The following is a 22,822-nucleotide window of genomic DNA, read 5'->3' on the forward strand; positions in this document are numbered from 1 at the left end:
AACAGTATTTACATGAAGATGTCACCTAACTTCATGGGGTTTATGCCTTCAGAACAAATTGCTGCTTCAGAATGCAAAGTTTGTGTCTTGACAGACTAGATCTGCTCTAAAATGGAGAGCTGTGAACCGCAGTACAGTGCCGCGTTTGCTATGTATTGATTTTGGTTGAACCTTGTTTTTTTAAATTTGTGTACTGCTTAATTACATGCTTACCTTTAATTTTACTTTGTCAAATCTCTTGCAGAGCTTAGTCAAGATGTTGCTTCAAAAGGTCTTGGGCTGATATATGAACTGGGAAGTGAACACGATCAGCAAGAGCTGGTCACTACTCTTGTTGATACCCTTATGACTGGGAAAAGGTACAGTGAACTCAGAACACTGTGGGAGAGTACTCTGAGCTATGTGTTTTATGGGAACAAAAGTGTTGTTTTTTTGTGGAAAGAGATGTTTTGTCGCCAAGGGCAAGCCAATATCCATTCCCAGAGAGTCAAATTGGGACATTTCTTAATTCAACTTAGATTTTTTTTGTGACTGAAGTTGTTCTGGTTTTGTTCCTTTCCACAAAGCTTCAAAATAATGTTTCAGTCCTGATTCAAGCAGTTCAAATCAGTTGGGGTTTGATTAGATTTCCTCCTTGCTGCATTGTGTAACTGCAGAGAACAATGACTACTTGCAGCAGCTCTGCACATCATGAATGTTGCGGAAGGGGGACTTGCTTGTGCCTGGAATGCACCTATTGCTGAGAAAGTGTTGTTAATGGTCACTTGTCAGCTTTAGTGGGGAAAATGCTGGTCTTAATCACTAGCCATGAGTTCTGTGTTGGTCAGTGCTGGAAATGCTCTTTAACAGCCTACTGTTGTCTTAACCTGGTGTGGGTTTGGCCACTGTGAAAAAACCTAGGCTGGTAGTGTAGAGATTCATTGGTGGTAAACAGGAAGAAACTAGATGAATGGGAATGGTATTTTTATATTTTGAAATAGAGATTTGCAGTCCATTATATGGCTGTCTGAGCAGAAGTAAAAATCCAACATTCAGTGTTTTGACTTTTTACCTTCTGACTGCACAGCAAAACTCTCACTTGCTGCAACTCTCCTTAACATTACAGATGACATAGGTTAATGATATGCGTTGCAATGTGTATGGCTTTGCACAACTGGATGTTCTTTTGTGGGATTGGAACTGAAAGAATGTCAATTTACTGAGTTAATAAAGGAAAATAAATTCCTTGTTCTATAGTGTGCAGTCTGTTCCAGGGTAGAGTTTGGTAAAGCTAATACTGGACCTCTTTTCTATCAGAGCCAAACATGAGATGACTGGAGAAACTGTGGTGTTTCAGGGTGGTCTGAGCAAAACCCCAGATGGGTAAGTTTACTGACAGTTTCAATACAGACACAGTCAGTGCTGAAACAGTATTCCTTTGCTTATAAATCTGCTTCCTGAGCTTTTTGCTCCTTCTTGTTCTCTCAATTATTAGGTATTGTAGTATTTGTGTAGCTAAACATAGTGACACTGATTTCCCTTCTGCTTTTTAAAGTCAAGGTCTTTCTACCTACAAGGAGCTTTGTTCACTGGCTAGTGATCTTAATCAGCCAGACCTGGTGTACAAATTCATGAACCTGGCCAACCATCATGCCATGTGGAATTCTCGGAAGGTAATTCTCTGCTTTCATACAACTTCCATTCCACTGTGAACTCTGGAATCAACAACTGCATTTCTCTGGCTTTGGTTACATGTTTTATGGATAGCTGCATGGAGAGGGTGTTGATGCTTTGGTGTCAGGACAAAGGCAAATTTACCAGCCTGAGAAAAAAAATTAGGATTACTTGAAATCCTTACAAAACATTGGTATCCGAGTGTTCATATAATCCTAAGTCCCCCTCTGAATCAACTGTGATCCTTTCCTTTTATTTTTTGAATGTGCTTAGAAGACAGGTCTTAGTGTGTTCAAATGGTGATAATGTTTTCAAAACTGCATGAATTTTCAGATGCCAAAGTGACCCTAGTCACAAAGAGGCAGAGGAAAAAATAATCAGCAGTCGGTTGCTAAAAAGCACTGTTGTTGAAAGTATCCTTTTTTAACTGAAGTTCTGAAGTTTTGATATTTTAAAGCTGCTGGGACCTTAAACAAAGCTAAAATACTGTGGGATCCACTTCCTGCTGAAAAAAGAAGCATCATAAATTTGAAGATTTTAGTATACTTCAGAGCTTTAACATGGGGACTCTCTGCACTAGCTTTACAGAAGCATGGAAGAATTTATTCTGTCTCTGGGAGCAGAAAGAGCACCTTTTGTGTGCTTGCATGCAGAAGACTCATGTAGCTGCCTCTGCTATACTGCACTTTTTGTGCTCTTCCATGCTTGCTACCTAAGGTTTTGAGTCTCTGGCAACACCACTTAGTGCAAAAAACAAGTCCTAGCCTTAATCCAGAGTCTGGCAAGTCAGCAACATCTTTCAAGGCTTCCTTGTCTTTGCACCAGGACTTCAGAAGCACGAGAACATAGAACATAGTTAGTTTCCTAACCCTTGTGGAATTTCATCAGCCAGGATGAGTCCAGAAAATCCACTCAGCAAGTGTATGCTGAGCTCTGGCATTTGAAGAATTTACCAAGTCACTGAAGTTGAAGGGAGTATCTGAAAGCCTGTGCTCTAAACCCCACAAGAGCTGGGCAGAGCCCGCTGTTCAGGGCCTTGCAGGTGATGCCTTCATTTTCCTTCTACTTTCCCCAGCTTCTTGCTCTTCACAGCAGGGGTCATAACGGAGAGTGTGGCTTTATTGCTCTTGCTTGACTAAACTAACCCAGACAGCACATCCTGTCCTGTGAAATCCCTAGTGTGGGGTTTTGAGTGGCAGCTTTCAGTACTGCAAGTCAGGAAACATGAGTCATTAGAGGCAGTCACTGCACTGCCTGCATTGAGTAATTTCTTCTTGGCCTATCTGGCAAAATCTCATGGGATTTCATAGGCAAGCATCAGTTCCACTGTATTAGAATTGACAGTGGAACTGACAGTTGGAGAAACAAGAGATCATAGAAGAATGCTTGAGTTTAAAGTAAATATGGACAGATGAAAAATTATAATCCTCAAAAATTTGAGATTCTAGAGCTAAAGTGGAGTTGTTTTATTTTTAATTTTTCCATTCCTATGTTATTCTAATTCTTATAAATGCAGCAGAGTTTTAGGGAAGCAGTGGCCCAGCTTCACCAGTTTTGCTGACAAAGAATCTTTTGAAAGAACATATTTAAATCTTCATAGTTTTAATTTACCAGTACCACTTTTGCAAATGAGGTAGGTCAATCAGTGTCTTGAAATAAAGATTGGAGAGAAGGAGAAGAGATTGGAGAGAAGAAGAAGAGAGAGAAGTAGTACTATGTTGTCTACTGAGTGTGATTGTATGCTTGAGATCACTGGTACTGTAGCACTGAGGATGGGCCAATTCTAGTACCATTTTAGTCCTTTTGATTTGGTCTAAATCTACACTACGTCAGTCAAGTTTGCCCCTGACTGTGGTTGCCCAGGAGCAGTAACTGAGTGAGTAAGCAGAGTGGTTTAACAAATACTCCTTTGTCATCATTTCAGGGAGCAGCTTTTGGTTTCAATGTGATAGCTGCCAAGGCTGGAGAGCAGCTGGCTCCATTTTTGCCCCAACTTCTTCCCCGGCTCTATCGCTACCAGTTTGACCCCAACTTGGGCATTCGACAGGCAATGACCAGCATTTGGAATGCCTTGGTCACTGACAAGTCTGTGGTGAGTGAACAGTACAGTGGGGGGTGGTACGTTTGCTGCGAGCCAGCAGTGTGTCAGAGATCCTCTTGGGGCAGTTGGATCTTGTGCAGAAAGGGTTAAGGTCCTGTCCTACAGAGAAGGAGGTGTGTGAATCCATGGATGAGCTGGGCAATGCGCAGAGGTTTTGCACTGCCTCTCGTATGTGAAACAATATTGCAGACCTTGTTTGTGCAAGTATTGAAATTTATGGTTTACTTAAAATGGAGTCTTTCCACACTTTGATATTGCTTTGATCTTGCTTATGATAAGCTCTTCATGAATCCTTATGACCTAAGATGCCTTCCTAAACAAGAGCATCTAAATATAATTCCTCCACTTGTAAGTGGGAGGAAGCCCATGGAGGGAGACTGCTCCATCAGTTTGAGGAGAACTCTTCCCAGATATATTTCAGGAATAAGTGATTTTCATAAGATGCCCTTGCTCAGGTTCTGCAAGGCTTGGAATGGGGTTTGCAAATATTTTCTCCTAGGAAAGCTGCTCTTAATGTGAAATCATTCACTCTGATCCCTCATCAAAGCAAAATTGCTTCTCATGGGAATACATGTTTGGTGCTGCATTTTAACAGTGCAGTTGGTAAAGGCTTTGAGAAACTGCTTAAGTGCTCAAGCAGTGCAGAGAAAGGCATGTCTAAAGCACAGTTAGAGTAAGTTTGCACAGCTCTGGCAAGAAGTAGTTCATCTGATGTGGCTGAAAGTAGGTTGTATTATACAAAAGGACTCTCTTTTTATAGACTATAGGACAAGGATGCATAGCCCATGCTTATTTCATGATTTTTCCCTTTTTTAATAATAGGTTGATAAGTACATGAAGGAAATTCTCGAGGATTTGATCAGTAACTTAACAAGCAGTCTGTGGAGGATCAGGGAATCCAGGTATTGCTAGAAAAAGTATTAGATTTGTCTTTGAACTCTGTTATTTTCTCTTCTTCACCATAAACTTATTAGCCTGGAGAAGCTGAGAGGGGAAAGAGGACACATCCATTCATCAAGATAGAGGCCAGCTTTGTAGCTTGCCTTTGAAGCGTGATACAATTTTGAAGCTATTTGTGTAACTGAGCCTAAAATCTTTCATTGCATGTAGCTTGATACTAAGCAACGTTTGAAGAATGAGTTTTCTGGTCAAAAAGTTCTTGCCTATCCTTGGTCCTGAAATATTGCTTTCTCTTAGAATTGTCAATATGACAATTGCATATTTGGCAGCAGGATGCCATTTTTAATAAACCGCTTTTTGTTTTTAATAGTTTGTGGTGACACTCTATTGAAAACTTTCATTTTAATTTCAATTCCAGACTTTATACCATTTTGTTTTCTTCTTATCCTGTACTTACAGAGAAGAAATCTAAAACAATTTTATAACTGGAATGTTTGCAATAGCAATTTTCACCACAGCAGAGCCTTTTTCATTTGCTATCAGTGATTTCAGGTTTTACCTGAATGACTGAACATTTTTTTCTCTGCTAAAGGAGATGATCTTTTGATAGAGTAGATTTAGGGTTTAGGGAAAATAAAGAATGTGAAACGGTTGTCATTTTTTTAACCATTTACTTATATTTATAAACATAGCTATGTATATACCTATATCAAGTTAAGTATGCTGTGTGAAAGAAATAAAATTCCTTGTTTGCAGCTGTCTGGCACTAAATGACTTACTAAGAGGAAGACCTTTGGATGACATTATAGACAAGCTTCCAGAGATCTGGGAAATCCTGTTCAGAGTGCAAGATGACATTAAGGTAATGGAACTGAGAATTGAACAGGAATCTTCCAACCAAAAGTGGTACAGTGATCAAGCTCTGAGATGTTCAAAGAGAGATTCCCTGACAAGTCAACTTGAAGCAAGTGGGAGTTTTGAGTATTAAGCAGAAGAAATTCAAGCTCCTTGCAGTTAAAATTTCCATGCCACCTTGGAAATTCTGTATTTGAAATGTTGGGTTTTGTTCCTACTGTGCTTATTCTTGATGATTCAGGATTTTTCCTGGATATAAAATAGTTCCCAAGTATTTCCTTAACAATTGAATATAGAAACATTTATTTTGGGCTGCTTGTGTATGACTTGCATATATGAAGTCAGAGTCTTGGGGTCCTTCTAGGTTTGATCTGTGTTAATGTGTTAATTGTACCAGATATTCAGATGGACCAAAGCCAAAATTTCTTTTAAAGATGTTATATTAAGTATTGGCCATGAAGATAGGTGTGTCAGTACTAGTGTTACACTTCTCAATTAATATTAATCATTCTATAGAAGAAATAAAAATAGCAGCAATGATTGTTGACTTCTCTTTTAGGAGACTGTGCGAAAGGCAGCAGAACTAGCCCTAAAAACTTTGAGCAAGGTAAAACTCTTATTTCATCATATGCACATGTAGCCAGGCATGTATGGTTATGATGTCAGGTAATTGTTCACTGTCGTATCTGCAGGAGTACTTGTTTACCATAGTCTGTTATCTTGAAAAGGTCTCTAATGTAAGATGCAGTTGTGAAAATCTGAATAGCCCTAGATAAGCATCACCACATACTGCCCTGTACTTTTGTTGATCTTGGTGAAGTTCTGTTGCTTGTGGATAATGTGATGTTAAGTTCTGTACAAGCAAAGGAAGGATAAAATGAACTGGGGTTTTTTAGTCTTTGCCGGTTTTTCCTCATTTAGGGGTAGGATTTCTTTTAACTTCAGCAGTTGACCTAGGCTGACTCATCTAGTTGACCAAGCCTGGTAGAACCTCAGTGGTATGCAACAGAATAATGGAATATGTTCTTCACTGTCTAGTGCCGTTACTGACAAGATTTATTGGATGTAGTACACATATCCCTTAATATTTTGTTTGGTAGTCCTGTAAAAAAGTCACATTATTTGAAATCACAGCCTTCACAATGCATGACATTTTAATGCTACAAGTGAGGATCTGGTCCAAAAATGTTGTCACAAAATGTTGCAATTGCAGAATCTGTTCTGATCTGGCACTTGCTGCTCTACCCTGTGGAATGGTTGAATCCCTGTGGCTGAGATAGGCTGTCCTTAGCTGAGAAATCATTTGATTCATCTCTTCATCCAGATTCAGGTCAAGGCCTGTTAGGTTCTTAATATGCGTTTTCTGGAAGCTGACTGTAGTTGAAACCTGTTTTAGGGATGTGTCTTAGGATTTAAGTACCTTTTGGAGAGGAGGATGAAGGTGTAACAGCCTGGTTTTGGCTTTCAGCAGTTTCTCTAGTTGCTGTTGCCGCCTTCTGACTGAAGGAGGAAGTGCTTTAATGTATCTGAGGGGGAGGTTTGTACATGTTTGCAACGCTGATTCTCACCTGTCCCCAGGTCTGTGTGAAAATGTGTGATCCCTCTAAAGGAGCAGCAGGTCAGAAGACGATAGCTGTGTTACTTCCTTGTCTCCTGGACAAAGGCATAGTAAGCACAGTTGCTGAAGTCCGATCTCTCAGGTTAGTTTTGTATCATATAAGTTTGCCGGGAGTTGTGTCCTGATTTGTCCCAAAGAGACCCAGCCGAGTTGCAGAATGTTCTTTGTGTTTGAAGTGACGAGTTGTTTCCCAAAAGAACTTTCCTGCTGAGTCGTTTCTCTCAGAGTTTAAATAGCAGCTCTGAGAACTCTGCCTGTCTTTGACAGTATCTGGCCTCTCTGCAAATGCCCAGGTTCAGTTCCCACCAGGAAGTTTTTTTTCACAGCAAACTGATCTGCAAGCTGTGTGCTCTGCTAAAGCTGTCCTTTGGGACTGGCATATCTGTTCTGCATGCAAACGAAAAATCCCATGGTAGTTCTTCAAACAGCCAGGTCTGATTTCACAACTGGTTGTGAGTATTGACAGTTCACATCCCAGATGAGACCGCATTTGGTCATGCTGTTCAAATACATTTTATGTCTTGTAACAGTTCAAGGTCCTTTGATGTGTAGGGACTTTATATGCTTATCAATTTGTAACTTTGTTTACTCCTTCATTTGCTTGAAAGACAGAAAAACTGGGGTGTAGCTCAGTGGCTCAGACTTGGAGTGTAGCTAGCTGGTCTTTGCAAAAATACTTACTAGTAAGGTAAGACAGCTCCTAACAAATGATAGTGAATATTTCCTGAGGTTTTTTTCATCCCTTCTGAATATATGAAAACCCTTTGTCAAAATGCAGCATGAGAGACTTGGTCGGTCTGCAATTGACAAGTGGGATTTGAATAGATCATTGTGAACTCATTTTTTCTTGGACAGAAACAATGGATGTCTCTGCAGTGCCCAGCACTTCTTTAAAACATGAGAATGTGTTATTTTTTTGTACATCTGTCTGCAGTACTGTCTCTTTGTTTACTTTGGCCAGAGTTTGGCTTCGAACATCAGTTGGAAGCTCAGGGCTAGGTTATGACTTTGCTTAAGCAGAAAAATACACATACTTTTGTTTGCAGGTAGGTTTATATTGTTGCATCTGGATCACAGTAGACCAGTTCAGTCTGTGTGTTTCTCTTTTGACCTTCCCTTTAATTTTTTTTCCAGCATTAACACTCTAGTGAAAATCAGTAAAAGTGCTGGATCTATGCTGAAACCTCATGCACCAAAACTTATCCCAGCCCTGCTGGAATCCTTGAGTGTGCTGGAGCCTCAAGTCCTCAATTATTTGAGTTTTTCTGCAACAGATCAAGAGAAAGTAAGTGCAGCTATAATGGGAAAGTATCAACAGAACAGAGATAACAAAGATTTAAGCTTCATTCAGTAAACAGAAAAATAGCAGATCTAGTTGAGAGGTGTTCAAAGATGCAAAGAGAAATAACTATTAAATTACTAAATTGATCATTGCAATATTACTGGACAAATGTGGGAGGTTTTTTGAAGGATTGTGGTTTTTTTTCTTTTTGTTTTTTTTTTTTATTATTCCCTAGACCACTACACATTTCAGAAAGTAAAAAACAATCTTAGTAAAAGCTGTTGTCAAATGTCACTGCTGTTTTTCCCAAGGGATTAACTTCAGGACTTCTTTTAACTTAAATTAGAAGGTATACAATAGCGAAGTGTGCTGGAGGTGGATGTTGTCAGCATGGTATCCTTTAATCTTTCTCAAAGAACCATATTAATTTATCAATACAGTCTTCTGAGGAAGTGGTAGAAACCCACTATTCAGAAGCAAATTTAGCTTATTTCATTGTGGAGAGGGAAAAGGGTAAAACTTAGCACTTTGCAAATGAGAAGAGAGTGAACAGTAGTTCAGAGTGGGATTTTTTCCCCCCCCTCTCCCCTCTCTCCATCTTTCCTTCTATCTGTTGGTTTTTTTCCTCATTCATGTGATATCAGAACTGCATGGTTTAGCTCCTGTACTCCAGCTAGAACATCTGTCTTCATCTGAAAGGGGAACATTCATGGACTGTAGGCATAATTGCTTTCTGTCTGTATGCATCTGAAGTGGTGTGAGGTAGTGAGTTACAGCTGATGTTGCCCTTTCCACTGTTTTCATGTTGCATTTACATTTTGTTTTGCTTGGGGTTTTTTACTGGTTTTTGGTGGTTTTTGTTGTTTTTTTTTTCAGACTGCAATGGATAATGCCAGACTTAGTGCTGTTAAGTCATCTCCCATGATGGAAACCATTAACATGGTAAGTTCTTGTTTCAGAAGGATTCCAGTGTAAAATATGTTGTAGGAGAAGAGTAGGAATTTAAATGGGAGCTTTACAGAATACCTCTACAGTGTTCATTTTATTATCACATCTCCATGTGGCTGTCCACTTCCTTTTTCATGTACTGACTTTTCATCCTGCCACCAGTGCTTGCTCCTCAGATCAGTTGTGAGTAGTCTTGGCTCCATTTGGAGTTGAATGGATTGTTTTTCCGTCTGAAGACCTGCCTACTTTGAGGAAGAGGGCATCCTTCAAGTGCTCTTCTTTGGATAGGGGCTCAACTGGTTCTGGATTATGCTAGCTAACATTTGTCTTCGTCTCTGGCCCACTATTCCACAACCAACTTCTCACCTGGGCCTCCAACTGATGATAGTCATTGTTCTTAAGGCACAAATGCTGTTCAGCCATTGCCTTGTGGTGCCTTGGATATCCCTACCTAGGCCTTGCTGATGCTTTGGTGGTGGAGATATTTAGGGAAAGTGTAGATATCACTGAATGCAGAGTCAGCTGCTGGTGTTTGGCACTGTAGTTTCCTGCTGCTGGAGGAGGAGTTGCTGATGCCCAAATGCTGTGCTGGAGGATTTGTCCTGCTGGAACAACATGTCCTCTGTAAGAATCTACCCCTTCCCAAAGAAAAGATCCCTTTTTTCTGCTCAGGCACTGCAAACAGCCAGGGGCATGTGGGCAGGTAGGGGTTTGCTGAGCAAGTTTTAGGAGAAGCATAGCCAACGGAGCTATTCTTTATTTATTCTCCTTATGGAAAAATAAGAACAGTGAGCCCTCTCGTACAAAACAGTATGTGGAGCTGAGCTTTGGTGTCAGCTGAAAGCCTTTCTATAAATAGTGTGCAAAGTGGTTGGGAATGAAAGGCTCTATGTAAAAGTGCCTCACTGCCACCCCACAGGCTGCAGCAGCTGCTGCTGTCCCTCCTCCAGGACATACCTCTCCTCTACCAGCTCTCAGGGAGCAGTTGTGGTGCCCTGATTATTGATTGGGATTTCCTAGGGGAGGGGAGAGATAGTAATGTCTTCTCTGGAGTAGTGTGAAGATGTCCTAGCTTATGAGCAACCTTCTCTATATTCTGGGGCTGGCTGAGAGATTATATGGAGTATTCCCTTCATATATATATGAAGGGAATACTCCCACTGGAGTATTACCAATGGCAGAGGTGGCAGTAACAACTGATCTGACTTCTGAAGCTCAGAAAGAGTTGCCTTCATTTAGTATGCGATCCTTGAATTTGCTAGAGATTGGATCTCCCCTCTGCAGACAGTGTGCTGGTAACATGAGGCTTTCTATTTTTGCCCAGTGGCATTTTTAAGTATAGCAGGTTAGAAATTATACCAGTAATATCCCTCTTGTACCCTTATGTCACTTATACAACTTATTTGTCTTGACCTGTTTAAAAACTGTCTTGGCTGGTTTCATTTCATTGTCTAGTTTGGATATGTTGCTGCTTTCTGGTTTCAGACAGTTGGGGAAATGTTGGGGTTTGTCCTGAGATAAGCACACCTCTACAGCTCTTTCTCTCTCCAAAATGAGTTCTTGCTAGTTGTTACTTTCAGGGTTGGAGTGCAGGAGTACATCAATTCCAGCAAATGATGATTTTAGCCAGGTCAGCTCAGCAGACAGGTGGGACAAGAGAAGCTCTGTGTGGTGGAAGCCACTTTGTGGTGGCTTCTTCTCATAGTGCAGCAAACTCACAGTTCAGCTGAGGACCAGCTGTTAGTGCTGAGGCAGTCTCAGTACACCAGCTTAAATCTGCCACCATTACCTTTTTGTTTTTGTTTTTTCATTTTTTCCCCTCTTTCTCATCCCTTGCCTTTCTCTAGAGCTTGCAGTATTTGGATGTGTCCGTCCTGGGTGAACTGGTTCCTCGTCTTTGTGAACTGATCAAAAGTGGAGTAGGCCTTGGCACAAAGGTATGTCTTTGGTTTTAATAGTTCAGTATGAATGAGACCAAGCTGTCACTTTAAAAGACATAGTCAAAAGAACCGTATTTACATTGACAATTCTCTGTATTCCCTTCATCTCCAAATGGAATAATTTTTCATCTGAGTCCCAACCCACTACATCACTTTTCTGAAGGTGTGCTGCCCTAACCTCCCCTGGACTACATGGCTGCTGTGACACTTGAGTGCAGAAGGTTATTCTTGATTGTAAATCTTCCAGGACCATGTGTCTTGAGTGTGGGTCCTTTTTCACTTTCTAATTCAATTCTTGTCATTCATTTTTTACAACCTGTTTTACTGTGTCAACCCTTGGCCTATCAGGGTAGAGGCTGAGTGGGTCTAGATCAGGTCATACAAATGCATATAGTACTCCAGCAAGTATTAACAGTAATAACCAGGAGCTAATACTGTTTTATCTTCCCTTTGTTTTCCTTTGCAATCTTCCAGGGAGGCTGTGCCAGTGTGATTGTGTCATTAACCACACAGTGCCCTCAAGACTTAACACCTTATTCAGGTAAGGTTTGTTTCCAGTGTCAGGTTTTACAGGTGCTTTTTGTTGCTGTGGTATTTCCTCCCTTGATTTTATCACATGAATGATCTTTACATGTGTATCTTGCTCAGAGAGCTGTTTGAAGTTACCTTTTTTGTTTGAGGGAGTGGGTCCTGGGGGTGTTAAGTACCTCACCAAGGTGGAAGAGGCAGAGGAAGGAGTTGAGGGAATTCACTGGCACCCAGCAGGAACAGACAAAAATATCTCTCAACTCTCTTGGAGCAGACTAACAATCCCTGTGTTAGTGCTTCACTGTCAATAAGCATTTGTTCCTCAACTTGAGCTATGGGAGCACCATAAACAAGGACTTTGCCTCATTGGGTCTCCTTTTTGCAATTTATTGTGATTTGATAGTAGAAAGAAGGTCGCCTTTGTGCTGTGAAATAGAAATAAAGCCGAAAGCATGATCAGCTGGGTGCTCACGTATAGGAACATTATCAGTCAAGGTGTGCAAAACACTAGCACTGGTTTAAGCATGAGGACCAGACAGACCTATAACCTCACAAATATGCAGTGAGGAAAAAAAACGCATAAGTTCAGGCTATTGTAATTCTTGCCATAGCAATAAAACATGATACTTTTGAGAAAGCAAAGTCTCTTCCAACAGGCAAACTTATGAGCGCGCTACTTAGTGGCCTGACTGACCGCAACAGCGTGGTACAGAAGTCCTTTGCCTTTGCTATGGGGCATCTAGTCCGGGTGAGTTGGGGTTGGTTTTAGGTTTTATCCTGCTCTTTTGCTGGTGGGTTTTTTTGAAGTGTGGGAGTGATTTGAGTCCCTTCCCTGTTACAGACTTCCCGGGACAGTAGCACTGAGAAGCTGCTGCACAAACTCAGCAGTTGGTACATGGAAAAGGAAGGTACGTTGCTTTTGGAGTATTCAGTGCAGAAAATGTTCCTGGCAAAAGGTAGTAAAGAAACGTTTCTATATTGGGATGCTTGGCTGAGTAATTCCTATGCATTGGTATACAATACTGTGCCTTACTGTGCTTCCTAAGAGGCAGACCAAGCAGTTAAAAGGATACTCCTGCTTCCCAGTCATAATGTGGCTTGTTTTGCTCCTTCAGAGCCAGTTTACAGAGCAGGCTGTGCTTTAACTGTGCATGCTGTGGGACGCTATAGCCCAGATGTACTCAAGAACCATGCCAAGCATGTGCTGCCATTGGCTTTTCTTGGAATGCATGAGGTTCCTGAAGAAGAGAAAGGAGAGAAAGAGAATTCTGCCCTGTGGACTGAAGTTTGGCAGGAAAATGTACCTGGTAAGTTGTGTTAAGATTTGTAAAGCTTTTGGGGAAACATGGGGCAAGAAATACCATGCCTTCTGGAATTCTATTTTGGAAAATAGAGTTTTGGGAGTAAGATTTGGGAAGATTTTTCTCCATTTTCTTCCTTGCTGAAAATTCTTGGATGAAGGTTAGCTTCTCTGGCTGTATATAAAATAATTACAAGCGTGTTGATCACAAGGATGGACAGACAGAGTTGGAAGAAGTATTTTAAGATTGTGAGACACTGTAATATGGCCTTGATCGTGGTGCAGATATCTGGACATCTTTGGAAATTTTGATGCTAGCCTTTAAGGGCTGAGACACACTCTAAAGTTACAGAGCCTGTGTCTCTGGTTGGAGATCTCTCTGGTAATACCTGTGGTTTTAACTTTAATGAATGAATCTATGCTATAAAAGGGCTGTTCTTTCTGTAGAGGAAGATCTGGATGCATGATAGAATTTTTTTGCTGGCTCCTTCTGTGATGTGATTTCAGATCTGGTCCCTCAGTCACCGGGAGCTGCAAAAAGGTTTTCTAGTGACCTGTTCTTGAGAAGATAAAAAAATCCTATTCCTTAGGAACAGGCTAACACAATGTCTAGTGTTTGCTATACGGAAGGAGTGAGCTGAGCTCTATGTCTAGACACACACCAAAGACTTTCTTTGGAAGCCCCTAGAAAGTGAATCCATCTTCAACTAGCCTGGGAGGAATTCTTCACCCCTTTGCCTGAAGTAGGCTTTTCTGATGTGTTTCATGGCCAAAAACCCCGAGAAATCTGTAACTACTTGTTTGGGTTTTGTTTTTAGGGTGGTGGGGGTTGGGGAGTTGTTGTTTGTGGGTTTGGTTTTTGGTTTTTTTTCCTAATAAGATCAGATTTTTGTTTGATTTGTTGCAAAATTACAGTTTTCCTCCATTTGATGTGCAGGTACTCAAGGTGGCATCAGACTGTATATGCAGGAGTTGATAACCATCACCCAGAAGGCTCTGCAGTCTCAGTCCTGGAAGATGAAAGCCCAGGGAGCAGCTGCCATGGCATCAATTGCCAAGCAGACAGGCTCCCTTGTGCCGCCACATCTGGGAATGGTGCTCTCCGCGCTGCTGCAAGGCCTACCAGGGAGAACCTGGACTGGGAAGGTAAAGAGGAAACTGTCAGCTCATGGATCACTGTGAGCCCAGTACCACGTGGCCCTTGAGTCAGGAAATACAATGTTCTGTGCTGCAGAGCAGCACCTGTGAGAACTTACAGAGTCTGCCTTTTGCCCTGCATTTAGCAGATGACACAAATAACAGGGAAGATAAGGAGGTTGTTTTAGGAGTTAGACTACTTCAACTGCACCATATTCTAGCTTTGAGGGGTACTAGCATGTGCTCAGAGGCACTGCAAGGCCCCTTTCTGCTGCCAGTTCAGTGCAGAGTGGAAGCCTAGTCCTTTGCAGCCTCTACAACAGGAATAGGAGGAAACAGACAGACATTGCTTCTCTCAATTGGTGTCATGGGCATATTTCCCCACTACTTCTTGCAACAGAGTACAAAGGTTTCCCCTGTGTGGCAGGACTGCCATTTGACTGTGTGTCTGTTTTACTCATTGCAGGAGGAACTGTTAAAGGCCATTGCCACTGTTGTCTCTGCCTGCAGGTAAGTGTCTTGAATGAGATGGTTCCCTCGGGATCTGAGATCTCAAAAAGGAGGTTGTTACACGGTGTTACTGCCTAATGGAGTGCTAAGAGACTCTGGAAAGTTTGTGATTGCCATTCTGATCTGCTATCAGCATGTGAGAAGTCCTTCTCCACTTTGCATATCAGTGTATGGGTCACTGCTGAAAGCTGGGAGGGGCAAGTGGTGCTTCAGAGAGACCTACAGAAGTGGTTGATTTAGGGAGGAAGATGATGTTGAGAGGCCAGAGTTGCTATGAGGAAAGAAGAGACTAAGGGGAAGGATGTACACTGTAAAGGGAAAAAGAGTAAGAGGTAGAAGGGTAGTGAGGGGGCAAGTGCTTTGGAGCATGTGAGAGAAGAGGAAAGAAAAACAGAACAGACAAAGAGCAAGGAAGAGCACCAGAGTGTAACTTCTGTTACAACTGCTAGTAGGCAATTGAGTGGCTGGACATAGGAATTAATTCCTATCTGGGAAAAAGTTTTTGGAAACAGAGTATCGTGGGTCTGATAGTTCCTATGTGCATTGCATTTCAGTGCAGAGTTGCAGAAGTCAGTGCCTGGTCAGCCCACCATCAAAGATACTGTCCAGGCCGTCCTGAAAGAATGTCTTAAAGAGAATCTGAAGTATAAGCTGGTGGCGCTGCGCTGTGCGGCTGAGGTGCTGCAGGCAACAAAGGAAGACCGATTCCAGGAACTTACAGAAATCATCTTTCCCATGATAAAGAAGGTGACAATTCAGCTTCTTGAGTTTTCTCTATCAAATCGAAACACCCAAGTGGTGACAGGCCAGCTGATGCTGACCATGTACCAGGCTTCTCCCCAGAAGGCTGCTGGTGTGAGGAAAACCCCACACTCAGCTAGGTCTTTGGTGGGGCTGATACCAGATTGTTGGTGAGCCCTAGGGGGTTATACCTGTGCTGCCCAAATTCCAAATTAGCCTAACTGTTCTCTAGACAGAATCCTCCCTGTGGTGGCCAGCACTGCCCTGATGCAGCATTAAAAGTTAATTTCTGGCTGCTCTACAGCAGCAAGAGACTCCTGGGAAGCCGTGTAGGGTGCTTCTGTTTGGTGTCATCAGAGCTTTACAACTCTGCGAGTGGGACTCGTGTAGCACAGGCAGATGTTTGAATGCCAGGCCACAGAGCCTGTGGTGCACTGCCACAGGCTGCCAGTGGCGCCTGAGCCACCAGTGGCCCCGGCGGCCTGTCCCCATCTGTGTGGAGGCACAGGCGGGGTACAAGGACTGGTGTGTGCAGACACCAGGGAAGACTGAGCTGCACTGCAGCGTGTGCCCAGCCTGCCTTCATCCTTCTGTCGATCATACCTTCCCCCATGGCCTCCACAGAACTCTCTGGAGAGCGTGGGTGCGGGTTTCCCAAAGCATGACGAAGAGGACGAGGACACGAGGGAGAAGGAGATGCAGATGGAGTCCCTGATCTGTGCCTTCGAGACCCTGGGCAAAGCCTGGCCAAGGAGCCTGGAGACACAGCGTAAGTCTGCTAATGATGTGCAGAGCCAACTGTTTCCTCTTAAAATAAAAAGTGGGAGGGAGAGAGGAACCTGGAGATCATGTGGGAAGTGAGGAGGCTTTCGAGAAGATGTAGGATCTTGCTGCCTGCAGCTTGCAAGATTTTCAGTGAGAAAGCTGCCCCAACAGCTTTCCTGCAGAGTAGCCCATCCTTGGGGAAATTCTATTACTTTTGTCCTTAATTCACTTCACAAAAATGTTCTGAGTTTGCAGACTTGCAGGATGCCTGAGGTGGCCTAGCTGATGAAAAGCAGCCTAGTTCTGCTGCTCACATTTATGCTTACATCAAAGCCATAGAAGATAGAGGAACTGGGAGTATCTGAGAGGGGCAGGGAGGGGAAAAAAGTTGTTTTTATTAGCATGGCAGAGTGTGTAATGCAGCTGTTTCATCCTCCAGCATTTGCATGAGTGAGTTGATGTGGTGAAGATTTTCAGGGTCACTTGTTACAGGATATTGACCTGGTCATATGCAGTAACTAGCTTGATGTCACTTGGAGAGGAGCACCTGGGAAACAGACTAGGAAGTGTTTACTTCTGCCTTTTTCTGTGGTAACACAATGACAACCTTATTTTCCTGTAGGTTGCTATCGCCAAGAGTTTTGCAAGTTAATGTGTGACCGTCTGAAACTGAGCACATGGAAAGTGCAGCTTGGAGTGCTACAAGCCATGAATGCCTACTTTCAAGGGTAATTCTTCTTTCTGCAATCCACTTCAGTGATTTGTCTTTTCTTTCTTGCTTCAAACTGTTTAATGAACTCGAGGATGACACTGGATTCTTGGAGAAGTTGAGCAGACTTCTTTCTCAGTGATGCAGGGTGCCTGACTGTTTTTGCATTTGACAGGCTAATGCTGTTTGATGAGGAACACTCCGACCCCGTGGCTTTGACAGAAATACTGTTGGAAACCTGTTCCTCTATCACCCATTCTTTAGGTAAATGGACTTTGTCTTGGTTTATGATTGATGATGAGTTGCTTGTTAATGCATTCCTCCTTTGGGGGTTTGGCTGGTAGAGGAAATGCAGAATAAGCGTAAGATGTCAGAGGTAACATTTTGCCCACCATTGCACTGGATTGTGATTACTGTGACATTGCAGTAACAGTTTGAGACTGTACTGTGCAGAGTGCAGTGCACAGAGAAGTGCACTCCTCTGGTGCAAGAGGGCTCTGAAGGGGGAAAGAAAGGTAGACAGCAGACTGTGCAACCTCTCAGAACTGCAAATCAGAAATACAGTAATTTTCTTCATGCAGAAGGTGGACCCCATGTAATCAAGCTATTCCTGATTTGAAAAACCAAATTTTTCTCCTCCACAGTTCAGGCTTCCTGAACACATATGCATTATGTATCCAAGATTATAGTATCCAGGAGATACCCCAAATTTTCTCAGATAGCCGGTGCATGAAGCTCCAAGGTTTTGAGGCAGTTTGTGCTCTCCCTGAGCTGGATGCCCATGGGGATACAGGTGCTACCTGTGGCATGTTGACAGTCATGGGGCTCTTCAGTACTTTGGTAGTGTTCCCACTTGTCCTATGACTGTAATGGTACCCTGGATCACATATCTGCATGTGGCTCTTGTTTCTGGTGTGCCTAAAGGCAGCACCTACTTTAGCACTAGCTACCAATTCAAACATCCCTTCAGAGAAGGTTTCTTTTAGATATCAGTCCTCATGGAATGAAGATTATTAAGGTGAGTACCTTGATAAGATTTCAGCTCAGAGACCAAATAACTTCTTGTGACAAGCTTGTGCTTGATGTCATAGGGTTTATCTACCCTCCCCTAATGCTACTTGTTAACATTTGTATGGTCTATAGCCAGTACAACTCCCCAGAAGAATGGTGTTATGCACAGTTGTCTGTGATCACACTACAACTGTGCCAGTGTTTTGTTCCCTTCTGGCATGTGTAAGGAACAGGAGCTGTGTGGTAGTAGCAGAGGCAACGCACAAAGTTTAGTTGACTTGTCAACCTCCAATTGTTCACTTTCTGCCTTTCAAATGTGCCTAACTGGGGAGCACTGCAGACTGACAGCACAAATGAGAGCTCAGTGAACTGTGCTAATAAAAGTGGTCTGGGACCACAGTGGTGACTGCATTTTGTACAGTTAGTGTGCGTTTAGTTCTCAATGTGGTTGTGGGCTTTCTTGTTTGTTTTCTTTAAATCCCTTAGAAAACAAAAGCTACACGTCCATAAGAACAGAAGCTTTATCTGTGATACAACTGCTGCTCACCAAACTACAAGGTGAGACTTTTTTGCTTGCCACCTGAAGAGCCACAGCTAAGTAAAAATGGCCCCTGGCTGTGTGGCCTGGAACCGTGGAGAGATGGCCTTGCCTTTTGCTTGCAGCACTGGGTGATTCTGGGGCAGCTGGGACTTGGGAGTTGGGGAGGGCTTGAAGTAACAGGGGCTGATGTCAAGGTCTAAAAAAGTACTGTTGGTTACTCCTTGGATGAGGAAAATTCAGCAAGGAGGGTCCCTTGGGGAGCACATGGAACTGACTGAGCATCTTGTCAGATTCTGCAATATGTTCAGTCTCCAGAGAGGAGGGAGCTTCTGTTTGTTCCTTTATACCCTTTCAGTGTCAAGTTTAGTTCCTCACTGTTACTTACGATTTAAGCCTTGCAGAATTGACTTCGGAGGATGAGTCTTGTCAGGTCTCAAGGTCATATGTGTCTGCAGTTGTCCTGTAGCAAATTTTTCCTTTGGATTTCTGTTATGCATTTTGTGTTTCCTTTATTCTACAAGTCTTCTTACATGCCTCTTTCATGAAGGAGTTGTAACATGGGAAATGCTTGGTTCTTCAGGCCTTTGCATTCACATGTTGCAGGCTTAGACAATGAAACCTAGCCCAAGTGGGCAGGACTCCCTGTGCAGGAGGCAGCACATGCACCCAAGTGTCCAGTTGAATTTGTGCTCTCCTGAAAATGCGGTATGGACTACCAGGGAAAGGTTAAGGCAGTCGCTGTTCCAGCCTGTCTGGGGAAAGAGATGACCTTTTGGGGTTTTTTGGCATTCTGATGTTCATGTCCAGTGTCTGTCTTTATCTACACAGAAGCTCAACAGTGGGAAAGCCTGACACCAGAAAGCAGAGAGCAGCTCATTCGTTCGTTGTCTACTATGGCGTCAGATAGCAGACCTGAGCTACAAGAGAGGGCGTTTGTATTGAAGAAAACACTTGAAAATCTTGATTAAGTTGTAAAAAGTAAATTTCAAAGTGCCATGTAAAACAAAAACAAAAAAGTGCAGTGGTCTGAAAACCAAGTGGGGAAATGAAGATTACTCTGTAGGATGCATCATTCCTGGCCAAAATAAAAAATGCCTTAATTTCTTTTCCCCGTTAATGTTATTTTTACTCTTTTAAGCTGATGGTTACTTGTTTTATCAGTAAATACCTCTAACAGTCTGCCCTAGAATGTAAGTGTGCAACATGAAAAATGCAAGGACAAAATGCTTTTTTTTTTTCCTTTAAATCGGCAAAAGAATGTTACATCCCCTTTGTCCTTCAAAGGAATTGTTGAAAAACCACCAGTGCAGAAAGCAAAAAGTGTATTTGATTTTCACTTGTTGTGTATGTAGAGATCTGTTACCTGGTGTATAAACAGTAAATCTTCAGCACTCTGCAATAGTGCTGGTGTTCATCTTTAGAGAACGAAATGCTTCCCTTGATGAGGCATGTGTTAAACTCCTGTGGCTTCCCAGGGACAGGGTTTCATCTGACACCCACCTCTGCATCTGCTTGTTCCTCCCTTGCAGCCTGTTTGTGCATGATGAAAGGCAGAGTACTGTTAACTTTGCTCCTTCCTCTTCTCTGACCTCAACATGGATTGACCGAGATTATGCCTTCCCCAGCCGGCAACCTCGGCCTCCCAAACTTTAAATGAGAACTTTTTTCCTCAAAGGATGCACAAGAGAGCACTTTAACTGAGCTGTGTGGGACAAAGTTGGGGCTAGTTGGTACCCAGGTGGAACACTGCTCTTCTCAAAATTGTTTTGCATGGACACTCCTCAGCTCCAGGAAATGAAAAAAAACCCTGAAAACAATCTTTTCTAGATATGTTTTTGAAGAGCGTTTGAAGTTTGCAATGACACATTTTTTTTAAGAGTGATAATGTTTTATTCCCTTCCTATTGGTAAACTTGTTCTTGCTTTGGAAACCTGTAACAATTTAGACTTGTGAATATTTGTAAGAAACTGAATCATCTGTCATTTATCAGAGCCCAAGTCATGATGGTTTCTAGCAAATACTTTTTAATTTGCACTTAAGAAGCAAGATTATATCTGCAGCAACATGGGAGTAAAATTGCTCTATGGTGATGTGGCCATGCTGCCTATCTCCTTTTTTTTTTTTCTTCCCCCTCCAACAAAAGACAAACCTGACCACTATAGCAACAGACTTTTAATAGTGTAAAGACAGCACGGCTCCATAACCTGACCAGTATGTGTACAGCTTTTTGGGGATAAATGCTTTGCTGATGGTGAAATAAAATCATTACTGTGGGCAATATCACGTCCATGGCTTTCAGCATAGGAAGGTGTGTTTGTTTTTTTTTCTTACAGTCTGCAGCTTCTTTCAAATCTGCTCTGCTAGGGAGAGGGTTGCTGAGATGACAGACATCACATTTCCTCCATGCCCATTTATTCAGATTCAGGTATGCAGTACCTACTTTCCCCTCAGGTGCCATTTCCCTGTCAGTGTTTTCTGGTACTGTAACAATCTCGTTGTTGCTCTTCATGGAGAGGAATGTAATTTGTGAACACCTGGTAAGAAAATGTCATGAAGAAATGGGCAGGTAGAGCTGTCCCACTGTGGCTCTCGTGTAGCAGAAACCTCAGCGAGCACTATACATTGTACACTAGAACTGGTCAGTGGGCAACTCCTTGGTGCTGGGAGCTGGTGCTATAATGTTTTGATTTACACCTTGTTGCAGGGAGCTGCTCTTTGTTTACGTGTAGTTTGAACTATTGAGCACAGTGTACATTTAAAGATTTTACTGGGCAAATCACTTTGCAGTATCTTTAGCAAGTTGCTTACCGTGACATGTAGTGTCATGAGTTCTCTTTTTTTTGTATTAGGTGATTACCAGTGATGCTTTGCTGTAGCAGTTCATTGTCTGACTTGGGTTTTTTCATATTGGTGAGTGACAGTAACAGAAAAGCAAAAGCCTCCATGTCTCTGGTAATTTGAGTTTTCACTGTGGACTGGAGTATTCAGAGGCAATGCCTGGTATGGTCTGATGACTGTACGTAGAATAACTGTAATCATTGTCAATAGCAACCTGAATTTCTCTATTGGGGATTTACACTAGAGGGAAGAGCGTATCTAGGAACTCTATAAACAGCTGGATTAACAACTCTGGCCAAGAGTGTTAGGAAGGTTAGAGATGGTATGACACTTTCTGAATCACAAAGCAATATGTCTTTCTCGTGATTACAGAGCAGATTCAGAGCTCCTCTCTAAAGCATGTGCCTATACACAAAACCTACCTGTACAAAAGTTAATTAAGTCAGAGGTTTGATTTCTACCCCCCTCGCATTTGTAAACTTGATAGGATTAAAAAAAAAAATAAATAGATGTGGCCTTCCTAGAGTTTCTCCTCTAAAAGTGATTGCACTATGTAAAACACACTGTACTTTGCCCAGCACGGGCATCTCTTGTGCTGCTGCGATGCTTTGTATACCCGGAGTGCAGTGCGCAGACTTGACTCTAGCACTCTCATTCTGACTTACAAGCCGTTGCTTAAATGGATGTATATTGAGAAAAGTTTTCTAATGTTGCAAGATCTCCATCAAATTCACTGCAATCTGTACTGTCCAAGTATGTGAATGGTCTGACTGAAAGAAAATCCTCCTGCTTACCAAAAAGGTAAAATTAAATAAAAGCTGCATGACCTGTTCCTTGAAGTGACTGGTGGTGGTTTTTTCTCCTGGGGTATTTTATAGCATCCTTGTGTTCCAAACTGCAGTTTTGCTTTGCCCCTCACCCCATGGACATGGATGGTAGCTCTGCAGTTTTAGAAGGAACTTTTGTGGGTTTTGGGGTTTATTTTTGTTTGGTTAGTTTGGAGCTTTTGGTGGGGGGAGTTGTGGGGGTTTTTTTTAATTTTTTTAATTTTTTTTTTAAGCCCACAGTTTGCAACCAGGCAGGGTTAGGGGATGTGTTGCATTATGTAGACACATTCTTTGTATATATTATATGTACATTCTTACACTCTGTGTATATTATATATACATGGCAGATGAGGCCATGAGATTAATATTTAAGAGCAATTTGCAAATACTGTTAAAGTAACTTGGGAGTTAGTTGTTGATGATTGCTTTGCTCCATAACAATTATAGTCGCTCAAAAATTGCTATGCCACTTTTCTCTGGAATTTGACAACAGGCAAGGAAGGTAATGTTTACACTTTGTAACAGGTCTTCTGAATGCTGTAAAACACTGAGGAAAATCTGATTTGACTACCATTCTATGGCTTCAGTGCCTTCAGTTCCTCCTGTTAAGCTTACAGA

At 42.2% G+C, this 22,822-nt stretch overlaps 1 protein-coding gene across 1 annotated transcript in view; it reads left to right on the forward strand.

The window, feature by feature from the left end:
* The window catches only part of ECPAS (Ecm29 proteasome adaptor and scaffold), a 61,058-nt gene extending 38,842 nt beyond the window's left edge, over positions 1-22,216 (forward strand). The window contains exons 27-49 of the mRNA XM_029965371.1: positions 245-359; positions 1,297-1,362; positions 1,535-1,652; positions 3,578-3,745; positions 4,577-4,656; positions 5,411-5,516; positions 6,069-6,116; positions 7,088-7,209; positions 8,262-8,412; positions 9,286-9,351; positions 11,205-11,294; positions 11,772-11,838; positions 12,482-12,573; positions 12,667-12,733; positions 12,941-13,132; positions 14,063-14,271; positions 14,729-14,772; positions 15,327-15,519; positions 16,138-16,282; positions 16,901-17,006; positions 17,163-17,251; positions 18,485-18,556; positions 19,368-22,216. Coding sequence (XP_029821231.1) covers positions 245-359; positions 1,297-1,362; positions 1,535-1,652; positions 3,578-3,745; positions 4,577-4,656; positions 5,411-5,516; positions 6,069-6,116; positions 7,088-7,209; positions 8,262-8,412; positions 9,286-9,351; positions 11,205-11,294; positions 11,772-11,838; positions 12,482-12,573; positions 12,667-12,733; positions 12,941-13,132; positions 14,063-14,271; positions 14,729-14,772; positions 15,327-15,519; positions 16,138-16,282; positions 16,901-17,006; positions 17,163-17,251; positions 18,485-18,556; positions 19,368-19,507 — 2,546 coding nt within the window. The 3' untranslated portion in view covers positions 19,508-22,216. The remainder of the gene's footprint in view (positions 1-244; positions 360-1,296; positions 1,363-1,534; positions 1,653-3,577; positions 3,746-4,576; positions 4,657-5,410; positions 5,517-6,068; positions 6,117-7,087; positions 7,210-8,261; positions 8,413-9,285; positions 9,352-11,204; positions 11,295-11,771; positions 11,839-12,481; positions 12,574-12,666; positions 12,734-12,940; positions 13,133-14,062; positions 14,272-14,728; positions 14,773-15,326; positions 15,520-16,137; positions 16,283-16,900; positions 17,007-17,162; positions 17,252-18,484; positions 18,557-19,367) is intronic.
* The last annotated feature ends 606 nt before the right edge of the window (positions 22,217-22,822 follow it).

Source organism: Manacus vitellinus, unplaced genomic scaffold (genome assembly GCF_001715985.3).
Source record: "Manacus vitellinus isolate BGI_N305 unplaced genomic scaffold, ASM171598v3 scaffold_9_pilon, whole genome shotgun sequence".
NCBI lineage: Eukaryota > Metazoa > Chordata > Aves > Passeriformes > Pipridae > Manacus > Manacus vitellinus.